The following is a 24,166-nucleotide window of genomic DNA, read 5'->3' on the forward strand; positions in this document are numbered from 1 at the left end:
AGTTAAGTTAAGTTAAGTTAAGTTAAGTTAAGTTAAGTTAAGTTAAGTTAAGTTAAGTTAAGTTAAGTTAAGTTAAGAAGTTAAATTAAATTAAAGCATAAGAAAGCAAAACAAAACAAAGCATAATAAATCAAAGCAAAACCAAACCAAACCAAAACAAAGCATAATAAAGAAAAGCAAAACAAAGCAAATTAAAAAAGCATAATAAATCAAAGCAAAACATAGCAAACAAAACAAAACAAAACAAAAAAAAGCATAAGAAAGAAAGGCAAAAAAAAAAGCAAATGAAAAAACAAAACAAAACCAAGCATAAGAAAGCAAAGCAAAACAAAACAGATAAACAGACAAACAATAAGGAGTTGTCCTCACTTGTTTTGAGCCGTTACGTTTGACAGCATAATAATCAATAATTGTCATTCACACATAAAGCCATCATGGAACGACAATCGCGAAACCATTTTACTGGCATATTTCAAAAACGTCAGTTTTGAGTTTATCCATGTGGATTTCATTGGATGGTGATAAAGGGTTTGGAAAGGGTTTGACAAGTAAGAGGGCACATGGTGACGTCTGACAATAAAGAAAAGAGCTTCGGGGGCAAAGCAAGTTATTACACACTGGCAAAAATATTATGAAGACCAATTTGATTTCTCTGGAATAACATGAGCCGATGAACTGACTTGCACCGGGTCGTTCACACTGACGGATTTGCATGATTTGCATGACAAAGCAACTGGTCGTTAGTTTTCATTGAGAGTTGGCAGCAAAATCTGATTTGGGCTTTTAACATTACGCAAATAAGCAGTGATGTGATGCAGTGACTGTCAATGGAAATGAAGTCAGTGGATTGGCCCTGTGAAATACAGCAACCAGATGTGCCTTACTGTGTGTGTTACTGTATTAACTGTGAATCCCACCAATAACGAGGACAACCAGCAGTATGAACATCCACTATACCCACTATAAGATAGCGTGATGTGTGTGACGAGTGTGTGTGAGCTACTGACCCTGAGCTGTCTCTGTCTCCTGTTTTCAGTCTCCTGAATCTGCTGTTTCAGGAGGATCACAGTCTGCTCCAAACCCTCAATCGCCTCCGATGCCTGACAGACACACACACTACATTCACAAAATGCTATGAAACCATAAACTTAAAAAGATTGGCTCCGTTTCTAAACCTAGTGAGCTGATTTTCATCACAAACATCCTCCTGACGTAAAGACCCCTCAGTAGACAACAAGACAAAAGAGGAGTATACCTCAGGTTCATTTTAGTGTATATACATATAAAAGTCAGAGTATATTTTCCAGGTATACTTTATGCAGTAAGGATACTAAAATGATTGTGTACTAGTATTATTGTATGTGTACTATTTCAATACTCGGGACTAAATTGCCACACTTTTTAGGTTATACAAGTATACTTTTTAGTGCATTTTAAGCAGTAGACTTTTAGCACACAATTAGTTTACAAGCTTTTCTTTCGCATTTCAACTAAACTGTGAACTATACTATAAATGAACTTATAGGTATACTGTTAGTTTACTAGTTTTAGCTTACTTTTTAGTTCATTAAAGTACACTCTGAATTATATTTAAATTACATTAATATAATTTCTTTTTTAATAGTTTTTATACTGAAAGTTTCTTTAAGTGAGTTTAAACATCATACTTATAAGCCCGTTTCACACACACAGTCTTTACCGGTAAATTACCGTAACAGATCATGTGTCAACGGGACCTTTCCAAATAAACCGGTAAATTACCGTAACAGATCATGTGTGAACGGGACCTTTTCAAATAAACCAGTAAAAAGTTCTGGCAATTTACCAGTAAGGGAAGTTGTAACATTACCAGTAAATTACCGTTATATGAACGCGGAATGAAGATTACCGGTGTTTTGCATGTACGAGGTCAGAACTCGCTGACGTAAGAAGTGATTAGGGCCAATCAGAAGCTGTTGAAAGAGCAACGGCTCGGAGTCATTCATTAATGACGACGCAGATGATGCGTTTACTCAGCGCTGTTTACAAATGATACCGAAACTAAAGCGCTTCTCCTCGTCCGGGCGGATGAAGAGATTGTCAACAACTCACTGGAACAGTTAGCGATAAAATGGTAACACTTTACAATAAGGTTCATTAGTATTTTTGAATTTACCGGTAAAGTCGTTCTGGCAATTTTACGGTAATTTACCGGGATTGCTGTGTGAAAGGGGTTATAGTTCACTCGTTCAATGGAAGAACGGTCAATAAAATCAGCCAGATCTAGACTAATAGCACAGATTTTTTTTGACAAGCACAGGGAATCATTACAAACAAACATATACTTTTTTGTAGGACAGAAAAACACTTAATATTTGTGTGTACTGAGCATTTTTGTGGTTGTTAGAATATCTTAGAAGTCCTAATATGTCCTAATCTTACATTTATACTTCATGTAAGTAGCAATATAGTTAAATTTAAGTTCAGTCACTCCATTTGGGTTAGGATGCAGTAGCTGTCGGATCAGAGCTAATACATCTTGCATAAACCGCTAAGACTAGTCTTACAAGTTAGTCATCACATTTTTTTCTTTAAGACTGTTCATAACTTGTTTAAGTCAGTTACATAAAAACACAGATTAGGCTAATTTGGTAACGAAAAGTAAGACTAACCATCCCTTGACTAACTGCTACTGGGTCACACTAGATCTTAACACACTGTCTTAAAGGTCCCATGACATGAAATTTCCACTTTCTGAGGTTTTTTAACATTAATATGAGTTCCCCTAGCCTGTATATGGTCCCAAAGTTTCTAGAAATTCTAATCGGTGTAAATCGAGCTTTTGTTATTTTTCTCTGCCTTTGAGAAAATGGAAGCTCAACCGGGCTGATCTTGAATCTCCTCCTTATGACGTTATAAGGAGAAATGTTACCTCCCCTTTCTCTGCTTTGCCCGCCCAGAGAATATTTCTCGCCCATGAGAAAATGAGCTAGGAAGTAGAACGCGCGCGCGCTATTTTAGTTTGTCCACGAGAGATATCATGGCTTTTGAGCGAGCGAAGCATAATAATTGCTCAATAATTGAATGTACAAATGAACACCGAAGGGTACACACAGCTACACACCTCGGACAAGTAAGTCAACAAATGATATATAAGTGTGTTGCTTTACTGTTTATGGTTACCTAGCTTGTTACACGTAGAATGTGGCTGTCACATTAGCTATGCAGTTACTTGCGCTAATGTAAAGGTAGACAGCATCAAGTATGTGTGTGTGAATACACACACTGTAACGTGAGTGACGCTTTGTTATGTGGATAACAGTTTTCCTGTTGGTTATATGGCGCGCGCGATATCCGCATTTCAAGATCGCAGAGCTTGATGTAATTGTAATAAGATAAATTACATACGTTACAGATCTCTCATGAAAAGGCAACAGTAGGTTCGCGTTAGCTACATGATAATAACTGTAAACCATCCGAATAAAGTACCGTATCCAGACATAATATTTTAAACTAAACATTCGGAAACGTCCTGCTGGAGCCGCTGAGTTGCAACTTCTTCATCCGTTGCTTCTCCATCTGGATCAGATTCTGGGTCAAACTGAAATGCTTGAACGACTGCGTCTTCGTGCCATTGCAATATATCCAACATAAACAAATATGCATGGTACCGTTGCGCAAGATGGTCAAGGCCACACCCACCCTCCACCTTGCGCCGCCTTTCTCCTCCTCATTAGTATTTAAAGCTACAGACACCGAAACGGCCCGTCTGAAGGAAGCTCATTCTGGGACTGGCTTGTAGTGGCTATAATTCTGCACTGAGGCTGAATTTTTGGAAAGAGATTTCAGATACAGTACTAAGGACCACTAAGGACTATATTAAAGCCTACAAAAAGTAGCATGTCATGGGACCTTTAACATAATGTCTAAATGGCCCCAGGAATCATTCCTAAGCTTGTATATCAGTAAAAGTGAATCTGTCGACTACCACCGGAAATAAAAGTGAGTAACGCATGTGTAAGGTGTGAGAGGTGAGTGCAGATGCCTTGGCTGCAGAGAGTGTGTGTTCCTGCTGGAAGTGGCTCATGTCTGCGTCGTGTCTGGCCTGGAGTTTCTGCAGCGAGTCCTCATGCTGGTCTCTCATCTTCTCCATCTCAATCTGCAGGGACACAGCCCTGAAGAACACACACAATCACCACACACAAGCATTTTCACTAACTGCAATGCATTGTGGGACTGCATCATAGGTTAAGGATAGATGTCAGGCGTGTTTACGATCGGTCACATCAGATCTCTGCACCTGCGATCAGTCGCATCTGAGCCTGGCAGGATTTCTCGTACCTGTGGTTGGCCTCTTGTAGCTCAGCGCTGATGGAGGCGATCTGAATCTCTAACTCGGCTTTCTCCTGCGTGACCTTCTGCCGGAGCAGGTTCCCGCTCTTCACTTCCACGGAGAGCTGCTTCACCCGTGACTCTAGCTCGTGCACCATCTGCTCCTGGAGGAAGGCAAAGAGACAGACAGTTCATACAAATGAACCAGCTCATTAAAAAATATCACAGATCCAAAAATATTCACAGATTTCTATTGCTGCAAAACATTTTTTTTTAATCAAGTGAAGTAACCTTCATTTCTACAACGCTTTTACCAATATAGATTGTTTCAAAGCAGCTTTACAGTGATAATAGGAAATTACAGTAGCAGAGATTGTTTTGGCTTTACAGCAGCTCTAGAATAAAGTTACTGTCCAGCTAAAGTTAGTTTTGATTGATTGATTCACTTTCGTTGCAAAGATCATTAGTTATTAACTTAGGGGCCGCTTATATGACACTGTTTTAACTGAAAACTTTTAATGTGTTTAACGCACAACAACAGTGTTTGGGGCTCGAGAACGCAAACCTTGAAATAGGATCCAAGGTGAAAAAAAAAGGTTATCTATAGTGCTTTAATATATAGTACTATATCTATAGTGCTTTTAATATAGTACTTTACACAATATAAGAAACTTCACAGTGATAAACGTGAAAATAGTGTTAATGTTGCAAAACTCAGCAATTATGAAACAAATGTTCAGCTATATAAAGCAGCTCTATAGAAGACAACTGTGTGGTTATTTAGCTTAAAGGGATAGTTCAGCCAAAAATGAAAATCATAAAAAAAAATAAAAAAATGGAAGTCAATGAATACCGTCAACTGTCTGGCTACCAACATTCTTCAAAATATCTTATTAGTTCAAAAGAAGAAATAAATTCATACAGGTTTGGAACAACATGAGGTAAATGATGATAACGTTTTCATCTTTGGGTGAACTGTACCTTTAATTTAGTTCAGTGTTAGTTCAGTACAGTAATAACAATTTTTAAACAAAATGTTGCACTTATGTTCATGTAGAAACAAATATTTTGTTTAATGCTTTAGAGTTTTTTGTTTTTGAATGTAAATCTATCTGTTCAAGTTTAATTCTGTCACTAAATAAGTAAGTACAGTAAATACATAAATAGTGTTTTATTGCAAAAGTTATGGCCCCCTTACATAGTTTCAATGTCGTGAGCTGTTCTTCAGTAGTTATTATCATAACCAACGTGGCTCAAAAGTGTAGTTTGAGTGTAGTTGATTAAAAATTATAGGGTTTAAAAATATAGGGATGCACGATATATCAGCCAACATATCGGTATCGGCCGATATATGTTGATTTTCAAAGTTATCGTTATCGGCCCGATAAGAACATTTGTCCGATGTATTAAAGCCGATAAATAATGGATTATTCCCTTCAGCTGAGACGCTTCAGATGCGCACTGTTCAACATGATGGTTTTGAATTGCTTGAAATATGATTGAAATCATTTCAAAAAGGAAAATAAAGTTCAGTGAGATGTTCACAAAAATGTGCAGCACAAGCCTGTCATATAAGCTACATAAAATTATAATGAGAACATCATTATAATTGTGCTTGGGACACGGATTTTAATGGTGAGACTTTTGTTTTTGTAATCAGGCTCTCAAAAATAATAAATATATATATATCGGTTATCGGCTTTCAAATTGAAAGAAATATCGGTTATCAGTATCGGCCAAAAGTTTCATATCTGTGCATCCCTAATATGAGTCGCTTGAATCTTTACACACTACAGCTTCACAGTAGCTTCCTAGCACCGAGACAACAGACGACGGCAGTGGAGCCCTCCTGAATGGGGAATTCTTCTGTAGATGTGATAGTGAAAGTTGAACAGTTCAGTAACAGTGAGCTTAAACAGCTTTCTAACAGCATTCATGGCCACCACACCATCCTCACCCACCTTCAAAGATCATCTTTCAAATCTGATGCACCTGTGGGCCTCTGTTCTTTAGCACAACCCAGAGCATGCTGGGATTGAATATAAAAAAGGCATGTGAAGCAGACCAGCATTAAAGCATAGCTCAGCCCTCAAAAGAACATCTAGGATCTAGGATGGTCTTCATTTGAAAATGAGACAACCGTATCTGATGAAATACAGGAAGGGGGAAACTTTCCATGGGACAGCAAGAGCTGTTAAACCAAAACCAGACAGCGCTCAGACACACACATACACACACACTCGCGTCTCATCGTTAATGGAGGCCACTGTCCCGTGCGTGGCGGGTGGAATGCAGGCTGATATGAACGATGACAGATTATTGATTGAAGATACATAGTTCAGATGATGAAAGTGGCCAGTGTTGAAAAGCACAGCTTTCTGATGGCGACGTCAGTGTCGAAACTCTGGAAAATAGGCCTTTGTTAATTCCCAGTGTGAAATGCGGCATGATCTGAAAGAGTGAGACTTGTGCTATGACGCACGCTTGTAAATAATACACTGACCCTGATGGCACACACACATACAATCGTCTGAGCCATTCATACCATCCTACTGTTATTTCCATTTTCTGAATCATACTTCAAACACTGGGTAGGGGAGAGTGGGGTAAGAAAAATAGGTTACACTTTATTTTAAGGTGTCGTTGTTATTATATATTTAAGTACTGAGTAATATTAAGCAACTACATGTACTTACTATATGGTTAGGGTAGGATTAGGGTTTGGTTGAGGGTTAGTTGCATGTAATTATGCATAATTTACTATGCTAAACACATGTAACAAGGACATTGTAAAGTAAATTTGGTGTTAAACCAATTCAAGTAAATACTCTGAGAGTCAGCTGCTGATGTAACAGTGATTGAGATCGTGATAACGCCCTCTTACAGTCAGATCCGCAGGTGACATGGGACACGTCTTTATCCTCTCAATCACACATGCCCTCATCTGAGAGCACGTCTCAGTGGCCAGGAGGAGGTTGAGATTGTGTGTGCTTTTCTACACACGTACTGTATCATCTCTGAGGATACGGATCAACAATTGTTTTATGAATACTCGACCCAAACAAAGAGAAACTAAAAGCGTATCTCATTCCCCTTTCAAGCTGACATTTTGTTGACTCAAACTGTGTTAATCTGCTCGATTTTATAGGGGCATACTCTACACTTTTTGTGTACACTTAAATAGATACACTTTTAAGTCTTATTATCGAGGTTATTTTCAACAAGAATTGTGGCCACTTAGACTGGCAAACCTCTTTGCATGTGAAATGAGTAACAGCCCTGCCGTGTTGGTGAATACTGAATAGAAAAAAATAGGTAATAAGAAAGACAATGCGAATGTCATTATGTTTGCTTTGTGTTGAATCATATTGCTTGTGCTTTGCTTTGGGAAAAAGGACAATTCCTTATTATTCTCCATTCAGGCATTCTTATCATTGAAGCATTAAGAGTGCCACTCCTGTCAAACTGAGGCTACAATTCACACACACTCACAATAACTGGACACTAAAAGATTGGAAAAGCGTTGTCTAGTCTGATGAGTCTGCTGCAATATTCAGATATTCAGATGATAGAGTCAGAATTTGGCGTAAACATCATGAAAGCATGAATCATCCTGCCTTGTATCAGCTGTTCAGGTGCTGTAATGGTGTGTTATATATTTCCTCAGCACACTTTAAGCCTCTTATTACCAATCGAGCATCGTTTAAACACCACAGTCTACCTGAGTATTGTTGCTGACCATGTCCATCCCTTTATGACCACAGTGTCCTCATCTTCTGATGGATACTCCCAGCAGGACAACAGGGAATGTCACAAAACTCAAATCATCCCAAGCTGGTTTCCCCAGTCTCCAGATCTCAATAAAATAGTCTGTAATATCAAGCAGTATAAAAGACTATATATTATGTATAGCTAAAATAACTGGAAGTGGATGACACCAGAAGCCTTTTACACTCAAATTACAAATGGCCGTGTTGTTCTTGTGTTAAAAATAGGGTGGAAAGAACAGGGCAACCATTCACTGTTTAGTTCCATGTGTCTTGGCTGAGGACACGATATTGACAATGATGGTTCATTCCTAAAATGTATTTGACGAGCTCTGAGCTTTAACCACTCCCATCAGACTACACATTTGTTATTTTAATGTGAACCATGTTAACTTCTTCTTTGACCTTATATCAATTTTATAAATCCCTTGGTATTTGTGCATCAAGTGGCTATAATGTTATGATTATAGAGCATATTTGACAAATGGAGGTTGGTCTTCCCTCAGGTAGAGTTTGTGCTATGACATCAATGCAAGTCATCAATCTCCATTGAGTCCCAAATGTGATGAATATGTATCTTGTCATCAATATTCAATGTGTTGCTTCCTCTATTGAGCTCTGACATTGGTGCATCAAGACTTGGCCACCAATGAGTGTTGGGAATATTAAGCAGAGCGAAGGAAAAGAACAGTTGTGCCAACTTCTGACATTCTCCCAAGCAAGAAGCCACAGGTAAACCGACAAGCACCCGTTGGCGCCCCAATCTCGCCCATCCAGAATATGTGAAAGGCTGGCCGATGTGACTCCGCATAGCTTTGAAGAGCTTTTTTTGAGAAATAAGGATAGCATGTGCCGCATAAAACAATGATGAAAGAACGAAAGATAAACAAAGGCTTTCAAAGGCTAGAGTATTGAGACATCAAACGCAAAGTAGAAACAACACACAGCATCTCACCTCAGCTGACATATTGACAACAGCAGCCTATGAGGAGAGGAGAGGTAAGACAAGAGGCGGGGGGTTTCGGCTGGAGAGGTTGCTGAGGTCAGCCTAAACCAACAGAACGGGAGAACCTAATTTCCAATGACAGAAGGGCCTTTCATCTGGGGCCCTGCCTGGAAATGTGCTGTGTTTAATTATTAAAGAAGGGTCATACTCTGTGGGGTCGGCATGCATTTGAAGTCTCGTAAATTCAGGCCTGCTGACAGGCCGTGTGCCTTTACCTGTATGACAGCCGCTGAATGCTAATTTGTAACAAGTTAAACTCATTATGCCTCAGTCACGGTCTGACGCGCGTCCCGGCTCATCTTAGCCAGAGCGCCACAGTGCTCCAGTCTCGAGTGGAACAGCTTCAACCCGAGATATAAGGCATGCTTTGCTTCAGGCACACCCCGAACGCACACACAAGATGACGTTTACAAGGTGAGGGAAGAGGAGGACAGAACAAGACAAAGAAACATCCCTCTACACAAAACACGAACGCAGACGAGAATGATTGGTCCGATGCTTTACAAGTAAAAGTTTTCAATCGGTAAGATTTACTAAGGTTTGCGCTCGTCAATTTACCGGTGTTTGCGCCATTATTTACCACCCAAAAAAGCACGTCTTAAACCAAAGGCTAACTGGTAGATTGCGTTGGTCGTCAGTAGATCACGCGCAGAACTTTCCACTCCCATCGGTGCTTTTTTGGAATTACCTGTTTAGTAAATATCAAGCGAGGTGTCAGTTCTGGCAGATCGCGTTAGTCAAGCTCGCATCAGCTGACTCTCACCTGATCCACGTCTACCTATAGGAATACGACGCCTATCACTGTATACATATATAAGATCCTTCAGTATTATCAGCAGCTATCGCGTTTATCAGGAGCTAATTACCCTCCTCCCTCCCCAGCTCCACCTGTCGTCAGTCAGGATTTGGCATTATGATTCCCCTGAATCAGAATAAATTCTCAAATTATGTTGTACTTTAATATCTTGAATTACTGATCTGCATACATTCATGTTGGTTCTGTTCTGTTTACCCTAAGAGGGGTTAATGCTGCTCTCCTGCTCTTATCCATGCTAGGCTGCCCAGAACAGAACCATACCGCCAATCCTAGCTGTATGCTAATTTCAGTCGTATTTGACGATAGTGGTCCTGACAGAACTGGCCCTATGTATCTCTAAGCTACATCATGTTTCCATTGAATTCAGTGGAAGTGTGTGTGAGTGCACTCACGGTGGCCTGGTTCTGGCCGCTGTACTCGGCCTCCATCTTGGCGAGGCGTTGGTTGGTGTCCTCCAGAAGCTCCTGGATGTTGTCTGTGTGCTTCTTCTGCATCTCAAACTTCTCCTGTTCCATCTCCGCCACCGCAGCATGAAACTATGAACCAATAGAGCTCAACACAAGGGATCCAGGATGGGGGGACAAAAGGTGCCCATTCAAAAAAATTAACTTTTCAAGACCCTGAAATCCTTAAGCAATGGTTTATGCTAGTGTGATTTCAAGTATGGAGAAAACTGTCACTAAAAACAGTGAGTGATCATTGTTGCACTCTGTAATTTCCACTGTCCACTGGATACAAAACCAGCTAATGTTACACTGGCAACATCTGGTGCTGTTCGGTCATTTTTTACCGAAAACTTTTACGTTTAGTTTTTTTTTTGTACAATTTTTTACTTCACTGGAATTGTACAAAACTTGGTAAAGGTTTTGGCACTTGCTATGTGGACACACCCAAAAAAATCATGGACATGATTCGAACAGGTTTAATGGTCCTGCAAAAATAGTCACACTTGTGCTCCTCGCGGTCAATTGGAAATTAATGGGAAATCCAGTGGTAACTTTTGGTACTGCAGCAAAACAAAATCTGACTGAAAGCTCATTTTTTTGAGAAATCAAGCTCAAATTTTGAACACAACTTGTTTAGATGTATGGCTTTGCTTGCAGTTTTAGAGTAAAACATGATTTTGAAAACGTATCTCATATAAAAATTTAAAATTGTATTTTTGTGTATTTTTAATAACAATACACGTAAAATTATGTTACTTAAGTTTAGTTTTTTAAGCATTTTAAGATTTACGACAGCTTGAAAATTGAATTTTTAGGTCTATGCTCAAAAAGTAAATAAATGAATTATAAATACAGCGTAAATATAATTTAGTATACAAAAATCCCCTAAAAATACAAAGTGTTAAATAAAAAAACAATTAGAAATTCGGTAATTTTTGACCGACACGCAAAGAGCACCAGAGGGTTAAATCAACACAATTCACAATGACGTTCATTGTGTCAAAGAAAACTAAATGTTTAAGTTTGTGAGGCATAAAAAGACGATCTCACGTTGCCATCTGGCCTTCCTTATTGTGAGCCCTGAACACGAGGCCTACAGAATATTACGTTTAGAAACAGAGAACAAAGAGAATGTTTTATAAGGCCTGAAGCAAGATAGCCTTCCACCAAAAGCCTGTACAGAGGCAGGGGTCAGATTCTCCAGAAAAAAGAAAAAAAAAGAGAGAATTTGTGAGTTTTTCTTTTCTATCTCTATCTGCAATAAACATACACATCTACAGAGCACTCAGAAGAAGCTGGATTTTTGAGATTCTTTCTCGGACTCAGACGGGATTGGCTGAGCTCTAAAACTCACTGAGTGTTCAGTGTTCAAAGGAGGGACAGGCCTGTGGAAACCTGAGCCTTTTCAACCCTTCCTTACCTTCTTCTCCCATTCGTTTTTCAGAGATTCAGCACTTTGATCAGACATTTTCTTCAGCTCGCTGATCTGTTTCTCTTTGGTCTGTCGGATGGCCTGGGACTCTCGCAGCAGGCTTTGAACTACAGGGGGGAGAGAGAGAGAGAGGCAGACACAAACATTCAGGCCTCTCTCTGTCTTCTCGAACCCCAGGCCGCCCCCAAGTTATAGCACCACTCTTCTTGACTCAAGAAAAAAGAATAATAATAAAAGTTAAAGAAATTACAAAAAATAGGTATGCAAACAGCAACAGATATCCGAGTGTTATGCGAGTTAAGGTGAAGTCTATTACAGCAGAAAGCCATAAAAGGTTAGTTGTGTGAGTGATTTTAACATTTTAGGCTGGTGTTGTTAGATTAAAACAGCTGTTCATGAAGTTACCAAGTACCCTTCAAGTTTAGTTTATGCCTGACATCAATTCCACATCCACTTTACTTTTCAGGAATGTCATCATTAAAGGCCGCCTGATATCAAAATGTAAGTTTTTTAGCTTTTAGTATGAATATGTTAGCCTTAAGGTTATGAATAAGCTGGTGTGCTCCAAAACAACGACAAAATTCGCATTTAGGAGATTCAAAACATACAGTCTCTCACTTCCGCTAAAATGGATCAGGGATTTTATGACACCAACCGCGGACTCATCACATCTTCTGTCCAATCAAATGCTCTCTAGAATCTGAAGCTCCGCCCCCTGTGCTATAAACACCACCTGGCCGAAGCAAGCGTTGACACACAGAGCAATATGGGTGGGAGTGTGTGTTCGGTTGCTCAAACGCTCGAGTTTTATCCCGTTTTCCAACCGTACGTTGGTTAAGAATGAAATGGCTAGAATTTATTCACTTCTACTATTGAATCCAGCGTTTCATCAGCGCTCGGATTCGCTTCCATGGTGCCGTCAAGTACGACTCACAATCTGTGAGGGAAACTAAACGCTATTGGCTGTTTGAAAAGGGGGAGGAGCCATTCAATATGTCCCGCCTTTCAGTGGAAATTACGTCAACGCATCAAACAAAGCTGCGCGTTTCAAGACACTTCAGTGGGACTTTAATAAAGATTAATTTGACTGAAGAGTTCTCAATAAAGAATTAGCACGTTGTCAGTTAGTATGATAGTAAATGAGTCAAACTGAAAAGCGCACTTTGTGATTTTGGCGGATAATACCTAACTAGGTCAAAGGCCACAAAAATAAAGACTGACCGCCTCCAACAAATACCTGGTTTCTGAAGACTACGTGGAAAAGCCAAATACATCAAATCACAGATCCTGCTTTTCCTGAGTGGAAAGATAAAGCCTTTTTGTGTGTGAGTGTGATTCATGCTGTAACACAAGCCTGTTTACAAGGTGCTGCTTTTGTTGGGTCCTCTGAGCAATGTTTTAAGGGCCGTTTTATTATTATTATTATAGATTATGAGCTCACCTCTCTTCTCCAGCCTCCGAACCATCTCCTCCGCCTCCTTCTGCTTCCCACGATACATGCTCTTCAGCTCATCAATCTCACCGTTCTTCCGGTCCAAAATCTGAGAAAATACACACAAACCAGACTTAAAGGGCCGTTCACACCAAGAACGAACACTATAATGATAACTATATTTTCGTTCGCACCAACGAACGATAACGGTTTGTTTATTCTAAGCTCATTCCCTAAGTTCACTTAGGGCGTGTCCGAATCCACTTTTGCTAGTTTAATGACGGAAAAATGGTCGGTGCTCCCGGTGCATGGTCTAAAAGGGTCATGCCTATTCTCTTAATGAGTAATGGGTGTGTTTTGTGATTTACATGCGTTAAACCAATCAGAGTCTCATCTCCCATTCCCTTTAAATGCCAGTTGCACTCGCGCCATGGCGGATTCACTATTTACATGGATGCCAAGTTCCCAGATTTAAAGTTTGGAGTTTGTTAAGGCCTCTGCCGACATCAAGCGAACGCTAAGCATCTGTCCGCACAAGTCGGACCTCGTAAGGGGCTTTTCACTCGTGAGGTCGTCAGTTCACTGGTGGAGAATCCAAGACCTTAAAAGGCTGTTTTGTCATTAATGATTCTGAAAGAATCTATTGAGTAAATTATTCAATGACTCACTCATAATACAGAAAAACATACGATTTACTGGTGTAATGATGTAAACTACAAAGGGGGTCACAAAACGAACCAGTGGAAGATTGGTGGAATATCAATATATCAAAGATTGATATTCTGAATCAATCTTTTTGGTTCAAAAGAGTCACTTAGATGAATCAGAATCGTTTTGGTTGATTGAACATGGTAAATTGGCCTCGGTCACTTTGGCTGTTTAGATTAACGACCCGGTGAACGAGAAGAAAAACGAAAGTGATGAAAGCAGGCAATCAATGAATCAAGAGGGAACACTTGAACTTAGCTGAGCTTTCCAATACACTCATATTTTTAAAACGACATGGCCGTCAGGATGAAGCAAGTGAAGTCCAACTGATCAATATGATTCATATTCAAAATCGTAAGCTTTGTTTACGATTTCTATATTCGCAGTCCTAGTTTCATTTTTGAATGACGAATATATACTACTGCCACCTGGTGGTATGGAGAGTTATTTCATCTCACACAACCTAGTTGGCCTTTAGCTGCTGTCTTTGTAGTGTGTTCAAGCGACAACTTAGTCAGCTTTCGTCTGCAGTCGTTTTTTGATGTTGTTTTGATGTGTCATAGCCTTTAGATGTTTGTTCAGATTCACTAACTCTAAGCATGAGCAATAGCAATAGTGATACTTGCATTAGCAAAACAACACTACAAACAAGCAGCATTCGTGACACTGAGACGACAGATGACAGAACGTTTATGTTCCAGACTTTCCAGCTAATCTAAGAGCCATAAATACATTTCAGTGGGAACAGAGTTTAAATAGAGGTTTGTGGTGCTTCCATATGACAAGCTAATGCTGGCTGCAGATTACAGAGGATAATGTTCTTATTCACAAGCATGACCATGAAGGAACTCGCCCTCTCCTGCGTCACTGAATGCTGGAATTTGCTGCTTTGAAGCCGACATTTAGCGGATGGGGGGGCAAGATCCCCATTTTTGGCCCTTTCTTCAGCAAAGGCTTTTTGCTTAAGTATATTATCTGTAACAGTAGCGTAAGCTTAAAGCAGCGGATGACAAACCCGTATGAATCTCACATTATGCTCTGGGAAGGAAGACCACTCCAGGAGACGCACCCATGACCCCACTGACAAGTTGTAGTGTTTTGGTTGTGAACCAAACAAATCATTCACTTCTGTGCACTGACATATTTTTTTCGCTCGCTGAAGTCTCTCCCTTTGGCTTTGGTTGCTTCTCCCTGAGTATAGCATGAGCAAATAACATGTCATTAGCATGCATTAGCATATGAATAGCATATCAACTGTTGGACCTGCTGAATGTATACGCCCTTCACTGAACAAGTCTATGGTTTTAGAGTCTGAATGACTTGAAGCAGTCCTGAATGGACTGGCACTTGTTCACGGACAAACTAAACAAACTGGGACATGGCATTTGTGAATGTGCTGAATGAACAAGGTATTTCATTTGTGAACAGGGATCTGCTGACCAACAGTGACTGAATGAAAGGGGGCATTTGATCATTCAGTTCAGTATGTGAATCCACTCTTGTCAACAATGAGAGAAATGAGGGAAGAAGGAATAGACCATTTTATGGCTGTGTAAAAATGACTTATACATAAGAATTGTATTAATACATTTCAAAGGATTAGTTCACTTCGGAATTAAAATGTCCTGATAATTTACTCTCCCTCACGTCATCCAAGATGTTCATGTCTTTCTTTCTTCAGTGGAAAAGATATTAAGGTTTTTGAGGAAAACATTCCGGATTTTTCTCCATATAGTGACTTCAATGGGGTCCAACGGGTTGAAGGTCCAAATGTGAGTTTCAGTGCAGCTTCAAAGTCTCGACACGATCGTTCCTCATATCTTTATTGTTATAGCTGTGGTGTGAACTTTGCTATTCTTTAATATTGAGAATGATTTTTAGAACTATATCTTTATCGTTATCTTTATAGTTATTGCCCTTGGTGTGAATGGGCCTTTATTCCTCGGCTGGGATCGTGTCGAGACTTTGAAGCTGCACTGAAACTCACCTTCAACCCGTTGGACCCCATTGAAGTCACTATATGGAGAAAAATCCTGGAACGTTTTCCTCAAAAACCTTAATTTCTTTCTGACTGAAGAAAAAAAAGAAATGAACATCTTGGATGACGTGGGAGAGAGTAAATTATCAGGACATTTTAATTCTGAAGTGAACTAATCCTTTAATTAGACCAGTGCACTTCTCGTATGTAAAACACACCTGATTCAGGTCATCAGTTCACTGGTAGAGAATCAAAGACCTTAAAGGGCTGTTTTTGTCATTAATGATTCTGAATGAATCTATTGAGTAAATGATTCAACGTCTCACTCATAATACACAAAAACAGACTAATTTAACTGGTGTAATGATGTAAACTACAAAGGGGGTCACTAAACGAACCAGTGGAATATTCTGAATGATTCTTTTTGGTTCAAAAGAGTCACTTTGGATGAATCAAAATCTCCACCACTACTCACAAGCATGTTTAACAGCAAAAGAGACCAAATTAATATGCAAAATAGACATGCAAAAGTCGCTTATTGAAGTTCTCTGTTCTCTGGAGTAAAAAAAAAAAAGAAGAAAAAATGGATAAAAGGAAACGGAGTGATCTTTCCACTGAAAACAGTGTTACGTATTCTTTTTGATGCGTCTCAGGAGCACGTTGAGTGTTAACATTCCAGACTCTCTGAAGCATGAATGAGCGCTGCCAGTTTGTGAGAGGACTCGAGCCTCAGCTCTGAGGAACTCACTCATGACCTTGTCCCTCATCTCTCAAAGACCTCTACGGTGGGCTCCCAGACTCCAACGGACCGGTTCTGCGAGTCCTCAACAATCCGCCCATTGTGCGACACAGTGTGGGCTTTTGATGAACCCAAGGAATTCAGAAATCCTTTGTGGCGGGGCGGGACAGAGCCAAGTGTAACCCGTATTTAGCGAGCTCCAAATAAACAGCAGATCTGCTGGGCTTGTTCCCAGTCTTGAGCTGTGGGTGATAAGATGCCTGGGCTCAAGGTGGGGCATTTCAGAAATGTGTTTTATCTGATGCGGTCTGGCCGTTTGTTGGGACCGCTGTAACTCCTTTGATGGCCTGACCTTCTGCAAGCCGCCTGTGTCCGAGTGGGAGTTCAAAGACTGTCGGCCATTGTCTCAGTGAGGGTGGACAACAGCGTCACAACCAGGGGTCTGTAAATCTCAAAGGACCCTATGGAGATCAACGGCTCCGAGGACATGACAGGCCACACGAAAGCGAGCCCACCAACGGACAGCTCTGCACAACACTGCATGTGTGTGTGTGTGTGTGTGGTGTTTATAGGGTCTTCAAAGAAAGATGCACCTGAGCAAATATTGACATTCTCAGAACAGAGTCTTTCAGAACCAAACAACAGCGCTCATTAAGAGCAAAGCGGACACAACGACAGACCGAGAGTTCATGTAACGCTGAACACAAAGAATTGGTGAATTAATGAGTTCAAGATCCAGAGAAAGCCATTGAGGCTACTGCGCTCCCAGTCCACACTGGAGAAACTAAACAAGAGTAGTCCTCATCAACAAGAGCGCATATTTACAGAAGCACTCTCTGAGGTTGGGGCTGATGGTCTCTCATGAGGCCTAATAGACCTTATTCACAGCAGCGCCATCTTTGATTTTTAACGGGAATGAAAGTGGGTTGAAATGTTATTTAACCCTCTATGGTATGACGTTGCCATATGGCAACAATTAATTTCTACTAATTTCCTTGTTATTCAGAAAAAAATACAATATATTTCACTATGGGAATTAAAAGGGCAGGCCTTAAGGTAGCCAATGATGTGCTGTTTTTAAGTCACATGACATTTGAATGTCCCTCTAAAAACTCTCTTTCCCACGATCACCATCACACCTGTTGAAGAGCTCCGGAAAATGCTCTTTTATAACCTCATTTCTAAACATCTCTTCTCAAGAGGGATTTTTTGCAGCATCTTTGATAAGTAAATTAGATATTTTTATTCATGAATCAACTTTGTCTAACATAGTTTTACTGTAAATTGAGAAAATATCAATGTTTCCATATGGCAACGCTGTACCACAGTGGAATTGCAGTAATGTATTTCCCCATTGGGATTTTTTTTATTTTTATTATATAGATAGTAGCAACAACAATATGATTGCAGATATTCATTTATTTCAAGTGTTTATTGTAGTATAGTTGTATTTATTTCAGAAAATGAATAACTCAACAGAAATGTTACAGAAAGAGCAAGAGTGCAGAGTTAGCTCTTCCATGTGATGAGAGAGAGGATGAGTTAGCCAAATGATTGGGAATGATAGGGATTAAATGGTAGGGATCTACTTATTTTTGGTTTGCATGAGTTTCAAGCATATAAATCTATCAATTTCTAAAAGAAATGTGCAATTAAATAGAAAAGAAAATCATAATTTTATAGAAAAACTATTGCGGTACAGCATTGCAATATTGCTAAGTACCCCTCAAAATATATTTTTTCAAAAAACGTTTTTGATTTGTATGATTGACGCTAATTCATGTAATAAAAACTCATTCTAAAAAATATTTCATGGTTAGAACATTAAACTGTTTTTTGATTGTTCTGCAGACGAAACACTGTAAAATATCTTTCAATATAGTAGACGTCAATATGAGCCATATGAGTTTTATACAGCTTTTTTACAGCGGATGCCATTGAAAACATGGTAAGTCTATCCCTCACAGCCTCACCTTCATGGCGCCACTCTGAATAAGGTCTATACAACAGTGTTCAGTGAAGAAAGGTTGGGAATAGCCGGCGAAAGCACCATTTCAGAGCTGGTTTTTCCTTTAAACACAAATAGCAACTTGGTTCAAACCAAACAAGCCTCCCAAATGTTATTATTTTCTCCCTCTGAAAAGTCCCATCATCAGTGGATTATTTATCCTGCCAAACAAGAGTAGTCCTCATCAACAAGAGCTCTTATATACAGACGTACTCTCTGAGGTTGGGGGTGATGGTCTCTCATAAGGCCTAATACAACAGTGTTCAGGAAAGAAATGTTGGCGAAAGCAGCGTTTCAGAGCTGGTCTTCCCTTCAAACACGGATGCAACTTGGTTCAAACCAAAAATGGCCTCCCAAAAGTTATTATTTTCTCTCTGTGAAAATCCGGCTCGGCCATCAGTGGATTATTTATCCTGCTTTTTGTCCATCAGAAGTGCACTCTGTTGCTAAGCTCATCATCCAGTGAGACGGTGGCCTGTGAAAGATGAAAGCTTGCAGCCAAGAGCGAGGGAAAGAGGAGGTTAAAGGGAAGTTCCTGGAACATTTAGGGACACGCACAATTTCCCCATCGTCTCCTTAAAGAGCTCTCTCGGACACCTGCAGTCGTAACAGAGTGTCGAGGACGAGGGCCAGGGGCCGATGGGCTTTTAGGGATGACATGAAAGACAACGGTCTGCCAAGAATCATGTGACGGCTTATAAATGCTGGTGACATCTATAAACCTAGTTCATTTAATAGGCTTTGCTGAAGCAGGATTTCGAGGTGTGATGCCACTGGGAATTAATGAAACACACAGTAAAGGTGGAAATCTCAATGCCAGCTTTTAAGTTTCAGAAATATATTATAATGCCTGTTTGATTGTTGGTGCAACTCTGGCTTGATATTGGTTTTAAAAAACAGTATCACCACAACAATGAAACTTAAACGAGATGTTTGCAGAATCTAACCTGCAAGATGTGAATCTGTGTATCATCAACATACCTGGCATTAGAAACTCAGCATCTACTCTTTTTCTGCCCCCATTAACAGCAGATTTATTTATTGTTTATGAAGAAATCTTGTGCATTAAGCAAACTGAGATGGACTTTGAGTTTTAAACATGGATTGTGGTTATAATGAAAACACATTGTTAATTTGGAGGTCGTGTTAGACTTCCCCAATCTCCATTATTTTGACACAGGCTCGTAAAAAGTCTGTCATAATATATTATTACCCGTCATTTTAATGTTCATATTTTAATGATAGTAAGGCTCTATGATGATAGGCTGTGTTTTTGTTAACATTTAATTTTTATAGAAGAATTTACAGGACAATATAGGCTAGATTATGTGTATTTATTTAAGAGAAAGTTGAATGTTCGTCCAATAAATCGCAATAAGCTTTGTGCTTTATTACTTTTGATATGAAACAAAGTCTCAGCTTTCAAATTCTGTCCATTTTTTTGGGTTTTTTTTGCCTTTTTTATGATTATATGGACTCACAGAGATGGATTATTTGTGTTCATCCGAAGAAAGAATATCATGTACATCTGGGAGTAATTGATGAGATCATTTTCATTTTTGGGCAAAGTATTTTAAGAAATATCTTACAGGTAATCGATTAACAAAGCGGTGTCTGTGTCGTTCACCTTCTGAATCTCGGCATCATGTTTCTGCTGGATCCTCAGCGTATCCTCCTGATGTTTGGCCTCCAAGACTTTAGTCCTCAGCTCAACCTACAAATGAGAAACAGATCAAATGACACAATGTAAACCATTTTTCACTCTTTCTGACCATTAAAGTCCCTGTAGTCAATAATTGTATCCCTTAAAACTCATCTTTGATCACCAAAATGACATATTGATGTCTTCATGCCTAAACTATCTTGAATGAAACTCGACACCCTTGCCTCATTTAGTATTCGCGGTTCTATGAATATGCAAATGAGCCCCGCCTCCACTCACTCACTCAGCTCAGAGATCCACTGGTTGACGATCACACGTTGATCTGATTGGTTACAAGGTAGTTTGTGACGTCAGAAACACCAGCGATTTCAAAGCGTGTTTTTGAGACTGTCTTTGGTTCACTGCAGTTTTAAGGAGAAAACACTCAGCAATGCTGTCGACTTATGAATTTACACATGGTTTGTCTTAAAGCACATTAAAAACACCACATAGACACATAAACAACATTAAAAGCTGGATTTTCACCACAGGGGGACTTTAAAATCAACAGTCCTCTATATGTAAATGATTGGCTAGCCTCCTCATAACGGTGTAGTACACAATGAGATTCATCAGGACAGGTCAAGCTCAATACAGAATAGATGCTGATAGGTCATATGCAGGGATGTCATAACTTAGGATTTCTAAACAAGCCATTTTGGTGGTTTTGCTTTAGTAAACGACCCGAGATGACTGGAGAGGAAAGCGTAAATATTAAAGTATGTCTAGTACTAGGTTTATAACTTCTTGACTATTTTTAAAATAAAAGATTTCCTGTATCATAAATCGATGAACTTTTGCAAAAAAAACAAGGAAAAAGTCTCTGAAGATTAAAAATATTGTCACCCCAGATAAAAAAAATAGGAGCAAATTCAATTTATTCTTCCATAATTTTGACTTCTATGAAAATTTCCACTATTCTTCCTTAAATTTGTGCTCCAAGAAATTGGTACCGTCCAATCATTTGTATATGAAGTGGCATTCTGCATATATATATATATATATATATTGCTACTGAAACAAATATCAAAAAGTATCAAGTTGAGTTATATACTTTATATGTATACCAAAAATCCAGAAAGTTTCAAAACAGTTCTAGAAAGTTTTAGGAAGTGCTACTTATAACTCAAAAGCTCATTGTTCTCTTACGAGAGTTCTCTCGTACTGCGTCTTAGCTAAGACGCTGCGGGAAAAGTCTCTTTTCACGAAATACTGAAGCAAAAAATTATCCTTAATTTTGTAATATTGTAAAGCGCATTTGCAGCAGCATACAGCCATAGGCGAGACGGCTCGCTCGCTCATTGGCTGCTCTGCGGCAACTGCATAAGCCTATCGAGCGAGGGCTGATGCAACATCAGACCAATGAGGGCGCTTCGTGCCCTCCTTGCCACTTCCCGCCGAACCGGGCGTGGCCTAGCCTTATAAAGGTAGCTCGAAAAGGCTGACTCACTTGATTTTTCATCTCTTCAGCGAAGCTCACGCATCGTTGGATCACGAGAGAAGCAACGCGTCGTCTGAGAAGCAATTCAGCGGGACGAGCCACTTGAAGCCGCTGGCCAGCGCCGCCTTCCACTGCCGTACCTGCTGCGCATTCCGGCGCCTATATCCTTCTATATATTTTCTGTGTATAATGTGTATTATGTATGTACATTTTACACTAAAAGAGCCGGGCGTCTTTTTCAAGACGCCCCCCTTTCCTAGAGGATCTCGCAGCTCTCGCGCTCGCTGACGGCGACCGCCCTCACTCCGAGCCGATTGCCTATGGTGACTCTGAGGACTCACCTGGCATCCTTCTCCGAGGCTGCTCCTCCTGGAAGCGGACGGTCGGGGTTAGTTTTTCTTTACGTTACAAGAAAAACTACCCTGCCTCTGCGCGTCATTCACCGGCGAAAGGAGAAAAGTGTGTTCGTAGTTACTGGCCCCTTTTCTCTTACATTTCCCAGTTCCCTGTCGGCGACTGGAAATGTCATTTGCAGCAAGCGCACGCCTGCCAGCAAACGCCGAAGAATACATGTTGACGCTCAACGCATATCAAAAGCCTGTATCCCCCTGTGGCTCAGTGGTGGAATGATAGGTTTTAACGCATGGGAGACCGGAGTTCGTTTCCCGGTCTTGCGGCATATATTTATGCCGCCAATGCTCCGCTCTGTCAGTCCCCCGGGGGCGACTGCAGAGGTGTATTTTTGCAGCCAGCAAGCGCGTAGTACCCGCTTGCCTGCAACCGAACACCGTTTCTACGGTTCCCGTGCGTCACTGGCGAAAAGAGAATGGAGTGTTTTAGCCCCGCTGAAACCGGGCGATATCCACTCTTCTCACATTCTGACACTTTTCAGGCGTCTGAAAATGTCAGTATTGCATGTTGTACTACACACATGCCTGCAACAAACGCTAGTGTGGTTAATACTCGCGGTAACTGAAAGCCTATGTGTCTTCCTCTGTGGTCCAGTGGTAGATTCATAGCCTTTTCGCGCAGTCGACCCGGGTTCGATTCCCAGGTCCGACGGCAGAAAAATTTATGCCGTCACATACAATTCGCTCTATCAGTCCCCTGAAAGGCGACTGCAGATGTGAATTTTTGCAGCCGACGAGCACGTGGTACAACCCGTGCCCGCTTGTCTGCACACGAAAGCCGTTCTACGGCTACCTAGAAAAATTCCATTGGGTGCCCACAAACACTATGTTTTTGCATGCCTCATGGTTTTTCTATAAAAGAAGCCTGTCCGCATTCGCTCTGCTCAGGCGAAGTCGAGTGCGTCTGAAAATGTCGATATTGCATGTTATGCTACCCGCGATGGGTAATCAATGTGTCTTCCACTGTGGTCCAGTGGTAGATTCTAAATCTTTCACGCGGGCGACCCGGGTTCGATTCCCAGGTCTGACGGCAAAAAGTTTTTATGCCGCCAAATACAAATCGCTCTGCCAGTGCCCTGAGAGGCGACTGCAGATATGTATTTTGCAGCCGACGACCACGTGGTACAACCCGTGCCTGTTTGCCTGCACACAAAAGCCGTTTTACGGCTACCCAGAAATATCCCATATGGATGTATTTTCTGGTGTCCCGGCCACGGCCGATGGTGCTATAAATGTAGTGCTGATGCCCACTGCCCAGTGCCCATCGCTACACACAAGCACAGCCCCTCACACGGGGCTTGCGCCCATAAATTCGACTCAGGTCGATCGCGCACCCAACATAGTAAATGTGCACATTCCCCAGTGCCACAAACACTATGTCACACGTGTCACGTGGTTTCTGTAAAACGAAACCTGTGCACGCTCGCTCTGCTCAGGCAGACAGCGCGTCAAAAGCAGTAAATGTGCCCGCTTCCCGCCCACACTTACTCACAGACAACGAGTCCCACGAGACTCGCTCAGCCCTCCCTCTCTCGGTTAAGCACCGTAGTGGGGTCGAGGACGAGCGCTCTGCCCGCTGTGATCAGCGCGCTCCCCGCCTCGAATGTCACAGGCATAACGCCTACGTTACAGCACGCCCGAAGCACCTCTGTCGCCCAGAGGTTTCGGAATGGGTGCTAGACATTATAAGAGAGGCTACTCGCTACAGTTTTGTCGACGCCCTCCCCGCTTCACAGCGCGCGTCGAAACTACGGTGAATTCAGAAGTAGCACACCTACTTCGTGCCGAAATATCAAAACTGATGAGCAAAGGGGCTATAGAGCCTGTATCTCAAGCTCAAAGCGAAGGGGGGCTATACAGCAGATACTGTCTGGCAAGAAAGACGGGGGTTTCAGACCCATACTGGATCTAAGACAGCTGAACGAAGCATTAGCGAAACGCAGTTTCAGAATGCTTACAACCAGGAAAA

General features: G+C 40.8%; 1 protein-coding gene across 1 annotated transcript in view; it reads right to left on the reverse strand.

The window, feature by feature from the left end:
- Positions 1-24,166, reverse strand: part of cep112 (centrosomal protein 112) — a gene marked incomplete at its 3' end in the record, with an annotated part of 211,975 nt that overhangs the window by 145,711 nt on the left and 42,098 nt on the right. Inside the window, exons 9-15 of the mRNA XM_084108946.1 lie at positions 20,272-20,358; positions 13,221-13,320; positions 11,768-11,886; positions 10,294-10,437; positions 4,321-4,475; positions 4,025-4,154; positions 1,008-1,100 (exon numbers count right to left, since the gene is read on the reverse strand). Coding sequence (XP_083965072.1) covers positions 1,008-1,100; positions 4,025-4,154; positions 4,321-4,475; positions 10,294-10,437; positions 11,768-11,886; positions 13,221-13,320; positions 20,272-20,358 — 828 coding nt within the window. The remainder of the gene's footprint in view (positions 1-1,007; positions 1,101-4,024; positions 4,155-4,320; positions 4,476-10,293; positions 10,438-11,767; positions 11,887-13,220; positions 13,321-20,271; positions 20,359-24,166) is intronic.

This window comes from Abramis brama (assembly GCF_963993115.1).
Source record: "Abramis brama genome assembly, chromosome: 1".
Lineage (NCBI taxonomy): Eukaryota > Metazoa > Chordata > Actinopteri > Cypriniformes > Leuciscidae > Abramis > Abramis brama.